The sequence below is a fragment of the Miniopterus schreibersii genome, assembly GCF_964146895.1.
Source record: "Miniopterus schreibersii genome assembly, chromosome: 12".
Lineage (NCBI taxonomy): Eukaryota > Metazoa > Chordata > Mammalia > Chiroptera > Miniopteridae > Miniopterus > Miniopterus schreibersii.
In genome coordinates this window covers 56,172,701-56,186,639 of record NC_138112.1, presented here as the reverse complement: position 1 = coordinate 56,186,639, position 13,939 = coordinate 56,172,701, and the positions used below count along the sequence as shown (strand labels likewise).

Genomic DNA, 13,939 nt, shown 5'->3' with positions numbered 1-13,939 from the left:
AAAATGTGAACACTCCTAAGTTTGTTCTTTTACTTAGCAGATAATTACTGATTTCAACCCTGTGCTAGGCCCTGAGTTGGGAGTTGTGGATACAACAATGAATAGGTTAGTGACCCAGCCCTCGAGGAGGAGACAAATAATGACAACAGTAATAGCAGCTAACATTTATTAGTAGCTTACGTGCCAGACACTGTTCAAAGTCCGTATACATATTCCTTTTTCTTTATAATAACCTATGAGGTAATAACCATGATTATCCTCATTTCACAGATGAAGAAATTGAGGCACTGAAAGATCAAATATGTTGCCCATAATTGGTGGAGCTGGGATTTGAAGCCAGACAGTCTGAATCTAGTACCCAAGCTCTTATCCATTACATGCATAAACAAATCCATTACCATAGCACAGAGACGGGCTCTGAGAGAGGCAGGAACACACTTCTGTGACCAGGAAAACAGACAATGAAATAATCACTGGGATAATCTACTTTATAGATTACTATAAGGATGAAAAGCATTAATATGTAAATATAAGGTACTTAGAAGAGTGTCTGGCACATAGGCATTTAATAAAAACTAGCTGCTATCATTATTGTTGTTATTTGCTTTTTCCCAGAAAACAGTAGCTCCTTTAGGGTTGGATCAGTGTCTTATCATTACGTCCAAACTGAAACTGGGGTCCTTAGGACTTCAATTAAATTTAAGTCCTAGCTCTAGAAATCATCTCTGTGTGTGTGTGTGTGTGTGTGTGTGTGTGTGTGTGTGTGTATAACAGTAAAAGACATTTGCATGTATTTAAAATGAATGAGTCATGCCCGGGCGGGCGTGGCTCAGCGGTTGAGCGCCGACCTGGGGTCCAGGCGATCGGGGCTTGATTCCCGCTCAGGGCACATGCCCGGGTTGCGGGCTGCAGCTGATCAATGACTCTCTCATCATTGATGTTTCTATCTCTCTCTCTCTTCTTTCCTCTCTGAAATCAATAAAGATATATTTAAAAAAATAAAATAAAATAAAATGAATGAGACAATCTTATTTACAGTGGAGTTGAAGAGGAGGAATGAAGGACTCTTGAAGCCATGTATTCTAGAATTTCTTGAGTTATGAGCCCCAAAGTAGACAGGTGTCTTACCCGGTCCTACTTTCTAGGATATACAAGTGTGTGCAATATTGCTTTGCCTCACCCAGGCACTTCATTGCAGGAGCACAAGAATTTGAAGTCTCTCTCCAAAATGTGCCCCAGGGCAGTGCTTTTCAGCTCAGTGTCAATCAGTGTCACCCAGCAAGGAGAACAGGTTCTGAATAAATTCTGCCACTTCACAGCAAAGACCAAGTAGGGGTTTCAGCAAGATAGATTTCTGGGCCATCTGACCAGGATGGATTGCCCTGGCTCCGTGTCCATTTTCCTCTCCACCAAATAAGGTCCTTTGGGCAACATAAAACAGGGCTGCTTCTCTGCATTTAATGCCTGCTCCGGCTGTTTAACAGCCTCATTGCAAGTGCTGCCTGTCACCAAAGAAGCAGAGACATATTTACAAAGCTGCTTGTGAAAAACAAACTTCAGCGAGTTCTCACTTCCTCTGTGGGCAGAGGAGCTATTGGCACAGGGGCAGCTGAGAGTTCCACCTAAGCCTAAACCCCAACCATTCCTCCAACAATAAAGGGAAATTGCCTCTCAGGGCAGGTAATGGTGGTTCAAAATAATGATCTGACTACTTCTCTTCTGCAACAGGTGTGCAAATGGAATTTTAAAAAAACCTCCCAGCAGAGTTTCTAATTTCACTCTGCTGCTTACCCACAACCCAACAACCACATCAGAGCTATAAGGACATGAAAACAGGATGCTGTTCCTGCATTTTAGGTGAGTAAAAATGACACTATAGGGTCCTCTCATATTGCTAAGCGGAGTGGCATTTTTTTGAATCTTCCAAAGAGGGACCCATAATTACACTGATTTTGGGGGTGGACAGTCAAGGGTAAAAGAACATGCTTCAATGTCCTCAGCAAGTGGAGAGGTCTCAGCTTTACTCACTGCTCCCAAAGCAAACCATTTTCATCCCATTGCATATGTCAGGCTCCATCCTCTTGCCTTTCTCTCCCTTAGCCCTCCACAGCGCAGTGGAAACTCAATTACTGAGTGAGTCATGACATCCCATTTACCCTGAGTTACGACTGGCTACCCTGTGTGACCTTAGTGGTCACCTTTGGAAGTGTGGCTCCGTTGGGGCAACGGGGAAAAGGTCTTGGGCACCCTTTACAGAGCCCTTCTCCAGTCCCACCATGCTGGAGAAAGGCCCTATTTGAAAAATACAATCCTCTCTTTGGCGTGTGACAAAATTCATGGCAGTTCTGAGATATCTAAAGTGTTAGAATGGAAAAGAAACAGGAAAAGTGTATCCTCTCCCCCATGGACTCTGTTAACCAGAGTTGTGACAGCTAATGTTCCCTGAATGCTTCACCTGCATTAGCTCATTTAATTCTCACTACAACCCTATAGGTGGGTGCCACCTGTAACCCCATTTTCTAAGTGGGAAAGTAAAGCACAGAGAGGTGAAGTAACCAGCCCAAATTCACCTGCTGGAAGTAGGTGAGCTGGAACTTGATGAGGCCCAGCTCCAGACTCCATTGGCATCACCATTCCACAGTACTTCTTGTGAACGCTGAGAATAATCTAGGAGCCTCAGTCAATTAATTAAAAATACCCTTTAAAAAGGAATCAACCTGAAAGTGAACACCAAAGATCGGCTTTCTCTCCAGGGAAGCTGTTTCGCCTTTTGTTTTTGAGATGAGTCACCACTGCTTTTTCTCATCTTAGCTGAGTGGGCACTGTGGGCGGTGGGAGACAGAGTCAGTCCTGAGAGTCAACACTGCTCATAACAAAACAGCCTCTCCCTTCCACTGGCGCACACCTGCTTTTTCTCCTTTTGAAAAATCCAGACAGACTCACAAAATCCCTCCTTGTCACTCTATCTGCCTCTGAAACACCATCTCTAACTGCAGCCAGAGCTTCCTAAGCCCCCCGGGGAAGAGTGGCCTTTGGCTCATCACCAGGCTGATCCTTCCCTTCACAGGGGGCAGACCCAAGAGGAGAGGCTGAAACAGAGGGAGGGCTGCCAGGGAGCATTATGTGGTTTCGTTCCTTAAAAGCCCAACCACCAATGTTCTTCAAGTAGTGGGCACTATGATGGCCTCAGCATCCACCCACTCTTTTCACTGTGTCTCAGCAAAAGGGGCCTGGACATCTGGGGGTCTGAGTCTACCCTGGCTCCATTGGTGAGGTCCGATTGGGTTAAATCCATCAGTGTAAGCCCCCTCTCCCCCCTACCCCTACTGCTACAGTGATTGATACAGGGGTGGGCACAGTTGAAGTAAAACCCATAAACCTTGTTTCATGTTTGAGAAAAGAGAAATTCTGTTCTTGCGTTGGTCAAAGCAGTATGTAGATGTGAGCCATGTCCTACCAGAGAGAACCAACCTACAGATAAAGCCAACACAGGAAGGACTGTTCTGCATGAGGCAGAGAAATGAACCGGAGCCCCAACCAAAGCATGCCCATATTCACCGTACCCAATACATTCCCTTAATGACTTAAGACAGTTTGAGCTGGGTGGGTTTTCTGTTTTCACCAAAGCAGCCTGACTGATAATCACCATTTAGACTGAACTTTGCACAGTAACATACTCTTCATAAACCAGTCAAATCAAACATTTGTATGGTTCAGAGTTATAAATCTGCCCCATATCTTCAGGTCTCAGCTCAGGAGTCACCTCTTTTGTTTGTTCATTTGCTCAGCAAATACAGACACTGCATCTCCTAGGCTCCAGTTACTATTCCGGGTGCTGAGGTTTCCAGCATGAATAAAACATGATTCCTGTCCTTGAGGAGTCAAATAATACACATAAACCTACAGCTGGGAGACAGAGAGTAAGAGCTTTGACTGGGGTGAGTCCCAGGTGCTACTGGAACACAAAGGACAGGCATCTAAATCAGACCCATAGAGATAAGGGGTCCAGAAAAAGATTCTGGGGGAGACAATGTTAAAATGAGTTCTGAAAACAATGCCTGGACAAGTGGTTGTAACCTGGGAGCAGGTTTGCCCTGGGCACATTTGTCAGAGAGGTAAATACCATATATAGTAAAACCTTTGAAAGTCCCTTAAATCGGCCACATGGTACAACATACATGGCCCATGTATACAACCTTATAGAGAAATATGTAAAAAAGGAATATATAATCTGTAACGTATACAATACGAACAGAATATACACAAAATATTTATATTATTTTTTTCCTTTGTCTTTCAGGGCCTATGTTGTTAAATTTTCCTGTGTTCAATGTAGATATGACGCGACAATTCCACTGCACTCAGCGTTTGCTGGAGGAAATGAAAGGGATAGCGGATCCCAAGGGGTGTTCCCATTTGCCCACTGGCCTCCAGCTCTGCAGGGGTTTGGAGGCCACATGTGGGCCAAGGAGAAGCAGGGTGGGGAGGGACTAGTGCAGAGAGGACACTGTGTTGCTCAGGACTGTAGAACATGTTCCCCCAGCTGCCAGGCACACTGCCAGCTGCTGGCCCTCAGCTATCAGTTGGGAATTGCCCTTGTTACCCAGGACAGCTCTGCAGGGCCATGTGAGCTCCACAGCTCCCCATGGATTAGCTCCAACCTTGTAGTATCTGTAGCATAGCCCAGCTTTGAACTCTCCCCAATCCTGCTTTCTGTCTTTCCCCTACAAGTGCTCATACCAAAAGCATGCTGGGAACCCTGGCCTGTAATAAGTGCCTACCCTGGCCAGGAGGCTGTGAGGCTGAGAAGCCAGAGGGTAGGCGGGTACCAAGAGTAGGAGCAGGTGGCATCCAAATCCGAGGGAATCAGAGAGAAGGAGCAGGCAGATGGCACTGTGCGCTCACAACAGAAGAAAGCTGTTTGCCTCCTGCCCAGTGGGAAACTGCCCGGTGGGAGGGAAGTCCTGGGCCACAGGGGAGGCCTGGCTCTGAGTAAGGTCACTAGGCCATCCTGAAACCTGCCTGCTCCCTTCCAACCTGCCAACAGGAATCTGTCTCCTGCTCCCACTGGCCCAGGGGCCTCCATCTTCGTGGGGTTAACAAGTATCTTTGTGGGCAGCCACCAGCCTGGTGAGATCTGGGCTATACTCAAAGGCCCCTTTCACCACCAAACACCTCCACCTCTGCCTCAGGCTCAATGAAGGATCCTGATTTTAGATGATCATATATTTCCGTTGGATTAAAAGCCCCCATTAAATTACAGTGTACTCTAAATTAACTTGAGATAACAGATTAAGCCAGGGCTATTAATAGCTTAACCCAGCTGGCAGAGGTAGGATAAAGAAATTAAAACGAGATGGGAGACACATGTAACAGCTCCAGGTGGGATGCTAGGGGGTGATGTGAGTGGGGCAGGGTCAACACAAGAGCACCCAGTTAAGAGGGCAACAAGCAGGTTGAGGTGAAGGAAGGAACCTCCAAATCCAACCATTTGCTTCTCAATGAAACCCAAAGTTGATTGTATCTTTTACTGGGAACACCATGTGGTGCCAGGACATTCCTGTGCTCTGCCCTGGCCTCAGCTACCACTCGGAGGCTCTAAGATGCTGGGGGAAGGGTGGGAGTGGGTGAGGAGGAGAGGATCCCATTAATAATAGGATTGACAAACTTATCTAAAAGGCCCCAGACTTGCTATAAGCTATTACAGGCAGTCAAGGGCTTCCAGATCATATTTCATTCCCTCGCAAATGGATCCCATCAAAACACTGTTCCGATTCTCCGGCCTCCTTCCAGTAACCACTGTTCACCTGGATCAAAAGCAAACTGGCTGCTTTGTCAGCTGAGAAGGGCCAGCAAGATACACTCCCCACCAAGCACAACACAACCCGGCCTGCAGCAGGCGGCTGGAGACTGCGGTCTGAGCGATGCTTCCATCTTCCCCTCTGCTTTCCCTTCCTCCACTCATCCCCCCAACTGCTTCCCAAACCTGCTCTGCCTGCTAATTCCCTCACCACCCGGTGCCTGTGGTGGGGACAGCGGACCAGCCTTTGGGAACCTCTTTGCAGCGGGCACTCCTGCAGTGCTAAGGCTGACCGGTTCAGCTCCACACACGTCAGGCCATCCATGAGGGGCGGCTGTGGCTGAGATGTTAGGGTCTAGTAATCAGCTGCACTAGTGTGCAGTCTGGACAGAGGACGGGGGGCAGGGCCCAGCCTTCTGCTCCACATCGGATCCAGGGCAGCCCACTTCCCTACCTTCCTGCTGGGGCCAGAGGCAGCAGCCCGTTGTCAGGGCCGGCCCTGTGGTTTTGTTCAGTCTTTCTGGAACTTTCCTCCAGCCCTCCCATGACTTGGGGAGCACCTAATGCCTCGCAGTCATTTCTGTCTGATTAAATGGCTTAACGTTTTCTGTTTTCTGAAGCTGAACCTTGCCTGATTAAGTACGCCCCTGTTTTTTATTTGTAGATGTAGCTACACTTTTCAGTTGGAAAATCAGCTGGTGTTCACTAACATTTCAAAACACTTGCCCGAAGAACGCCTGTGGAATGAGAACTGATGACGGCAGTTGCTACAGCAGAGCTTCGATCTCACTTCTGAGACGCAACCAGTCATCCTTCTTAACGTTTTCAACCCACTGCCCACATTTTAGGGTCTGAACCCACCGTGCCTCCAATGCTCTCTGAGCGCCTCCAGGGTGTGGAACCTTGGACAAGGGGCCCGAGAGAAACCTAAGGGCAGTAGCTTGCAAAGGTCTCTTCTTCTGAGAGGCCAGCACTCATTTCCAAAGTTAGAATTCAGACAATCCATTCCGAGTCTCCTTCACAGCCCAAGCACACAGCTGACCCAGTCCTGTCATAGACTTTTAAACTCCAAACACAAATCAAGGTTGAGGAGGTGTGTTTTTATTTCTGGGAACGATCCGGTTATTACTTGCCCTTTGGAAGCAAAGGCTGATTCATCAGTCACATACAGAGGTGATTATTTGGCTGATACAGGAAAAATCACTTGGGTTTTTATTCTGCCCGAGAATTCACACTTGGGCCATTTTCTCTTCCTCACTGCTTCATTATTCTCTATGGCTTTCATTTGGAAAATAACATTTAAAAATACTTTGAAATAGAGATATTTTTCCTTTTAAATATCAGGCTGACATGATCTCTTCTACCTACTTTATGCATGGGAGGAATTCATTTCAATGCCAAAGTTAGTTTAATGATATGGTCTGGCCTTTTGGGAGTGATCAGCTTTGGACATCTTTCTAAAATCATGCATTCTTCTAAAGGGGGTGCCTCCTTCTAGAAAATTACTACCCAGCTGAGCCACAGTTCCTGCCAAGAGTGTGTTGCATCTCTCAGTTGTTAGGGTGACTAACAGGTTGAAAATTATTGTAAAACACAGTGATTCCCAAGCCCCTTGGAGCTAAGAGGCTCTCTTGTACAGGTCCTAACAACTCCCAATCTATGAAAAAATTCTGAAAGAATCCAGGTCGCCATCAGTCCTGGGGCTAAGAGTTGCCTGTGGAGCACGTGTTTGTTTGCTCATTTATTTATTCATTTATTTTTACATGCAGGCTTTTCTGTTGGGACTCTAAAGTAATCAGCCTTGGAAAAATTCACAATTAAATCAATCTCCCAGGACTTTTGTTCCTACCATGTCAAGGAGCAGGTCCCTCTGGTGATTCCTAATCTGGCAGAAATAACTGGAAATTCTGTCCTGGCCTCAAGCTTCCCACACCCAGTAGGAAGATGGATATGTTTCCAAGTGAATGACCCGTTCCCTGCTGGGCTAAGAGATTCTTTTGCCAGGAGTGCCTTGGCATTGTTGGAAAATGAAAAGCTCAGAAAATGAATACACTGTTTAAAACTATGACTCTTCTCTTTTTCTACTTCATCTGTTGGTCCATTTTTTTCCTTGTGTGTTATCCATGCGAGAATTCTTGTGAGACCTGCCATGGAGCTTATTCAAGAGATTCAGAAATATAGAATATATATTATATTATGTGAGGACATCTGTTTAGTGTGGTGGGTATAGATGGAAGTCATATTGCATGGTGATTAAGGGAATGGGCTCTGAAGGTGGGCAGACAAATTACGTAACTGCTCCATACCTTGGTTTACCCATCTGGACAATGGGAATAATGAGAGTACCTAGCTGACTGATGATTTTGCAGATTCAGTTAGACAATACACACGGAAAGACTAGAATAGGGCCTGGCCTACAGGGTACAGTCAGTAAACGATAGCTACTTTTCATATGATTAGAATATAAAACACAGGAGGAGATATAGGAAGCAATTTCAATCTCAGAGTCAACAGTCTAAATTCTTAAAATTGTTCCCTAGATGATCACTTTTTCTTAAGGAAACATATTTGCTAATGTTTCTGAGATCACATGCATGCCTCAAAGAAATATGTAGTTTTGAAAAATCTATTAGTGCCTTCCTAAAGTAACCTGTGATTGGAATATTTATGCATGTTTGGGGGGGGGGGGTGAGCAACCTCCTGTTAAAAATCATCTCTCTCCTCCTGGGTAATTTCCTAACACGGCATTCCAAAAGTATTGAGTACTCTAACTCATGGCACAGTGGTTAAAAAATCCTCAGTGTTCTCTTTTCAAAACTACTAGGGAAACCTCTGGCCTATTTCCTCAAACAGTAAAAAATTTTGTGCCTAGAATCTCACAAGAAACCTATAAATACTACTCTTGAGATAACTTAAGAGTCCTATCAAACCTCAGATATGCCCTAGCAGAAGAAAAAGCTCCCCAAACTACAAGCAGCCAGGAAGAATATTCACTGTTGGTAGGGAGCGATTAACTGGAAAAGTCAAATGCCCAGTATTCAACCACAGGCTGATTATTAAATTGATGACTGACTTTGGTATAAGAAATACGTTTACAAGGAGAAAAATTAATGTTGACTAATTTAATCTAGAGGGGAAAAATTATTTGCCGAAAGCATCTAGAATTTTATAAAACTAAACTATCAAACTGTCTTCTATTTAAAAAAAAAGAAATAAAAGAAGGATATCCACACCAACACAAGCATCAAGTTTAAATGTAAGGAAGGTAATTAGAAATTCAAATTAGGTACAATGTCTCTGTTTTTAATTGGACCATTAAAACATCCCATTTTAAGCTTTTGTAGAAAACAATGACCAATCGTAAGGGGGGAAAATCTTCTTGCCTTTAAATTAGCATGGTATATTGAAGAAATCAAGTGCCATTTTCAAATTACCACCTCAAAAATTATAACAAAACTTTATCCATACATATCTGAATCATAGCTTTTGTTATAAATTTTTTTTTATTTGTAATAAGAGAAACATTTTAGGAGAATGGAAAAGAAACACTTTTCGTAGGACCTAAGAGTATATTCAAGACCATTTGAAATTCTGGGGCAGGGTGAAGCTTACTGAATATCTCAGCAGGGTATCGTTCAGGTGAGTGCAACTGGTGGGTGCAATGACATGTGACAGGATGCACACAGGCACCAAATTGTAACTAAGCATCTAGGGAAGTTTGATTGGGTTAACAGAATTTTTGCGGCTTGGAGACATCATTGCACACAGCATGTGCTTTATCACATGAAATCTCATTGTTTCCATGGCACATTGAGAGGTTATGAAATCAACAAATCCAACTCCTCAACATTGCTATGAATTAAAAGAAGCTTGTATTCAAATGAGTTCTAACCCATGGCCATGGTTCACACTAAGTTTCTAAGAACAGAGGGGGAAAAATTAAGGACATTTAGAATTGCTGTTGAGTTTAAGGTCAATAATGTACTATTCATAAATGATTGAATTTAGAAATCAAGGTCCTTTTAGCAATCATTTGCTACTCTGGCCATTCCAAATAGTCTTACTTTGCAACATAGGTAATAAGGAAAAATAAAATAGAAAACATTTTACTGCATTTTAAAATTCCACAACTATATACTAATCTGAAACATATGGGATGCTCTATTCCTTTTGCTTTCAAAGAAAGAAAAGCTTATATTTACCTGGGCCCACCAGAGACTTACGTCATATCCACTGTTACGAATTCCACGCCGGGGTCGCTCCCGTGTCACCAGAAGGTCCATCTCTGTCTCCCCTGGACTTGGGCTATTCAGAGACTGCCGGCTTCGGTAGACAGAGTTCTTCGTCTGTTGCCTGTAGAAAATTTAACAACTGTTATGATGCAGCAAATGCCCTGACAGATGGAATTCTCCACTGATCCAAAATACAGGCAACCAATGAAGGGTTCAGTTGAATTTGCCTCACAAATCTCAGAATTGATGGTGTTTGTTCCCCAGCCACCAGGGGCCATAGAAATAGTGGAATAAATAATTTTTTTCCAGATGCTGTAACCATTTGGCTGGATTGTAAATGCTCTTTCATATGGTATCTACAATCAATTGCAACACTGCAACCTCATCTAAAATACTGCTGATGGCAAGGCCAAGGGCTTTCCCTTGACCCTTTAAAACAGCTAACACTGGAAGAACAAACTTGCTTTTGTTGACTGTTGACTCAGCAGACTCCTGTTCCTTTTAATCTTTCCGATTCTGCAGGCAAGGTTCCGTGATGTGTTAATAAACCTTGAGGCTAATGGGAAGCTTAATACTGCCACTTTGACAGATTCTCTTTTCTACCTTCACCACAGTGCTTTCCCCTCTGGGCTAAGGAGCTGTCCATCCATCCATCCATCCATCCATCCATCCATCCATCCATCAATCCATCCATCCAAATTTACTGAGTGCCTACTATGTTCCAATCACCGTGGAAGATGGTGATCCACAGTGAGCAGGACAGAGCTTACATTCTAGAGAGAGAGAGACAGGTGAACCACATGATAATTTCAGAGTGATAAGTGCTATTAAGAAAAACAAGGAGGTGAGAAATACAGATTGGCAGTTACGGAATAGTTATGGGGGTGTAAAGTACAGCATAGGGACTGCAGTCAATGATATTGTAATAACTATGTATGCGGCCAGGTGGGTGCTGGAAATATCAGAGGAAACACTTTGTAAAGTATATGACTGTCTAACCTCTCTGCTGTGCACCTGAAACTAATACAAAAAAATATTGAACGTAAACTGGAATCGGGAAAAAAATTTAAAATGAAAATTTAAAAATTAGAAAAACTAATATCTGTTCATCCTGACTTCATTAAATATAAATACATGTGATACTTATATGTGCGTGTGTGTCTATTTAATCAACCATAAAGTATATTATTATTGGCAATAAAAGCTTTATATTAATGTAAAAACAAAACAAGGGGATGAGACGGGGGGTTATGAGGATGGAAGATGACTTTAGATGGGATGGTGGGTGAAGGCCTCTCAGGAGGGGCGACATTTCAGCAGGGACCTATTTAGAGGTAGCCGCACGCCCATCTGGGCACAAAGCGTTTCAGCCCCAGGGAGCAGCGTGTTCAGAGGCTCCACTCGGCTCTGCCCTTGGAAATGCACGCATTTGCCACCACTGTCTTGTTTCCACTTGTCATGAGAGAAATTTTTTTGAGGAAGGTGAAAAAACAGCAACGAATGAGGGTTGTGGCTTTGCTTTGCTTTTCCCACAGAAGGTAACTCTTAGAAGTGGGGAGTGAGGCCTAGTGGGGACAGATGACTTTCACATAATCCTGCAGAGTGACAAAAGTGAGACAAAGTCACTAGCTTTCTTCTCATCCAACAATAAGTTTCCCTCTGTAAATAACTTTGCATTTATCTATCTTGAGAGAACTCCCCAAATACCACCTATTTTGTGTCTCGGTTCTAACTTTCTACCCATTCACAGGTTGAAGGTGAAAAGGCTGCGTTATTTATTCCCAGTGGCTACGCGGGAAACCAGACCCTGGCAGGTATACACGCCTTTTCTGATCACACACGCAGTTAGTCAAAGCACGACAATCACACCCTGTCCGTCTAGAACAGACGTTAGAACTCCCAAGGCAAACCACTACCCTCGGGATTAGCCTAGGGAATGAAAACGACACTAACAGACCTGCCCCCTCACCACGAGGAGCTTGCACCCATTTAGAGAGCACCTGTGCTCTCTGCCTGGTACCCATATGCTGTTCTTTGTGGCACTCACCTCCTCCAGGGGTTGGCATGTGACTCAGGCAGTACAATCACAGCAACAGGTCCCCATGGCCACACTGACCGGTCAGAGGACGGGTACATGAGTTGGTCCAATGAGACCGAGTCCTGGGGCTTTTGCTAGAGCAACCAGGAAACAGGCATTCTCTTGGCACTGAGGTTTCTAAGAAGATAGGATGTAAGCCTAGAGGTGCTGGCAGCCAGTGTGCCACTAGGAGGTAAGAGCCTGCCTGAAAAGGAGCCAGCAAAGAGTGAAGAGATAGCAAGACAAATATGGGAAACACTGTATGATCCCTTGGATCTAGGCATGCCAGAAGCCCTGACCTTTCAATTATGTTCAATAACAAATTCCCTTTAATTTAACCTGTCTGTGCTGGATTCCCATCATTTGAAACCAAAAGAATCCTGACCCATACAAAAGCTTAAGCCTGACAATAATAAACCATGCCCTAGAGTTATGCGCAATGACAGGCTTCCTTTAGGAACGGAGCACAACTCTGTAAAACAATCCTTTCTGAGTGATTTACACTTTAAGGGAGACCCCAAAGAACTCTCATCCTTGACCTAATTTCAAACCGTTTGGTTTTTTTAAAAAGTAGATTTCACAGCTGTTCTGAGACTGCCAATGAGCCCATTTAGGAAAGATCTACGAATAAGGGTGGTGGAGGGTAAAACACCAGATTTAGGAAAGTAGGTTATTTTGGAAGTATTAGAAATACAGCAGTGGAATTGTGGAAGCCCTTTCAAGAACCATGAATGTGGGCGGGAGCTTAGACGCTGGGGTGACCGTCGGCCCCCTTTTCCATCAAAGACAATGTTCCATTAGGACACACAGCTTACAGGCTGCTGTTGGCATGGATCTCGGCTGACCACACCATCAGTGTGCTTGGTGTGCATGAAACTACTTAGACGTAATTGGGCTGTCAGGTAGAGAGATTACTTACTTTAATCAGAGTTCCATGACGTGTAGTAATTTTTTGTTGGTATTTTGCTATATTCTTTAAAAGTTAATAAATTTAGAAACTTGCAAACTTGAGAAGTAAGTTTTTTACCTCTGAAAATATCGCTGGGCAAATAATGATAAATCTTGTTTGGATTTTTAGGGGCTTTTTAATCCCATTGTAGTTTAAGGAAGTCGTTCCCAAACTGTGTTCTGTGGAACCCTAGGGTTCCATAAAGAGGGATGGAAGCCATCTAGTCCTCCAACTAGGAAGGAGGAGGAGGGGGAGGAAGCCCTGCTTCCATCAGAGCAATTCTGTCTTTCTAAGCTATTGCTTTAGGTTGTGTTCTCCCAGAAGCAGGCTTTGTAATGATTTAAGTGCAAGCGGTTTATTTGGGAGAGGGTTCCAGGAAGCACAAGTTGGGAAGTGGGAAAATGAGAGGGGGGAAGGGAAGGAGGCTAATAAAGGATATGATATAGAGTGAATTAGTGCTTTGGGCAACTGGGCCTCAAACTCACTGTTAAAGTGCGGGAGAAAGTTGTTTTAAAATGAAGGTTTTCTTTTATTCAGGTGTGGCAGCACCCACAGCTCAGGAGATGACTGCCACCAAAAAGACAGCTTGTAATACTCACAGATCCCAAGAAAAAGGGGCATGCCCTGCCACGGAGGGCCACATGGTGAAGCACCAGGGTCTGTCACAGGCAGAGAGAGTGAGGGGAAAATGTGCGCAAGAGCCTTTATTGTGGTTTGGCGAGAAGGAACAGACAGGGCAGGGTGCGCAGGCTTAGGAGGCGGTCGTTTGAATAATCTCAGCAGACTCTGGGGCATAGGGCTGTTTCTAGTTGTCTGATGCCTGGCTGAAGTGATTAGGGCAGGGAGATGGGGACCAGAGCGTGAGAGCCCTGTGTAAAGGG

General features: G+C 44.4%; 1 protein-coding gene across 5 annotated transcripts in view; it reads right to left on the bottom strand.

Moving 5' to 3' along the window:
- KIAA1549L (KIAA1549 like) overlaps positions 1 to 13,939 on the bottom strand; it is a 205,950-nt gene that overhangs the window by 24,053 nt on the left and 167,958 nt on the right. For all 5 annotated transcript variants that reach the window (XM_081154353.1, XM_081154354.1, XM_081154355.1 and 2 more), the window contains exon 16: positions 10,024 to 10,153. In XM_081154353.1, coding sequence (XP_081010479.1) covers positions 10,024 to 10,153 — 130 coding nt within the window. The remainder of the gene's footprint in view (positions 1 to 10,023; positions 10,154 to 13,939) is intronic.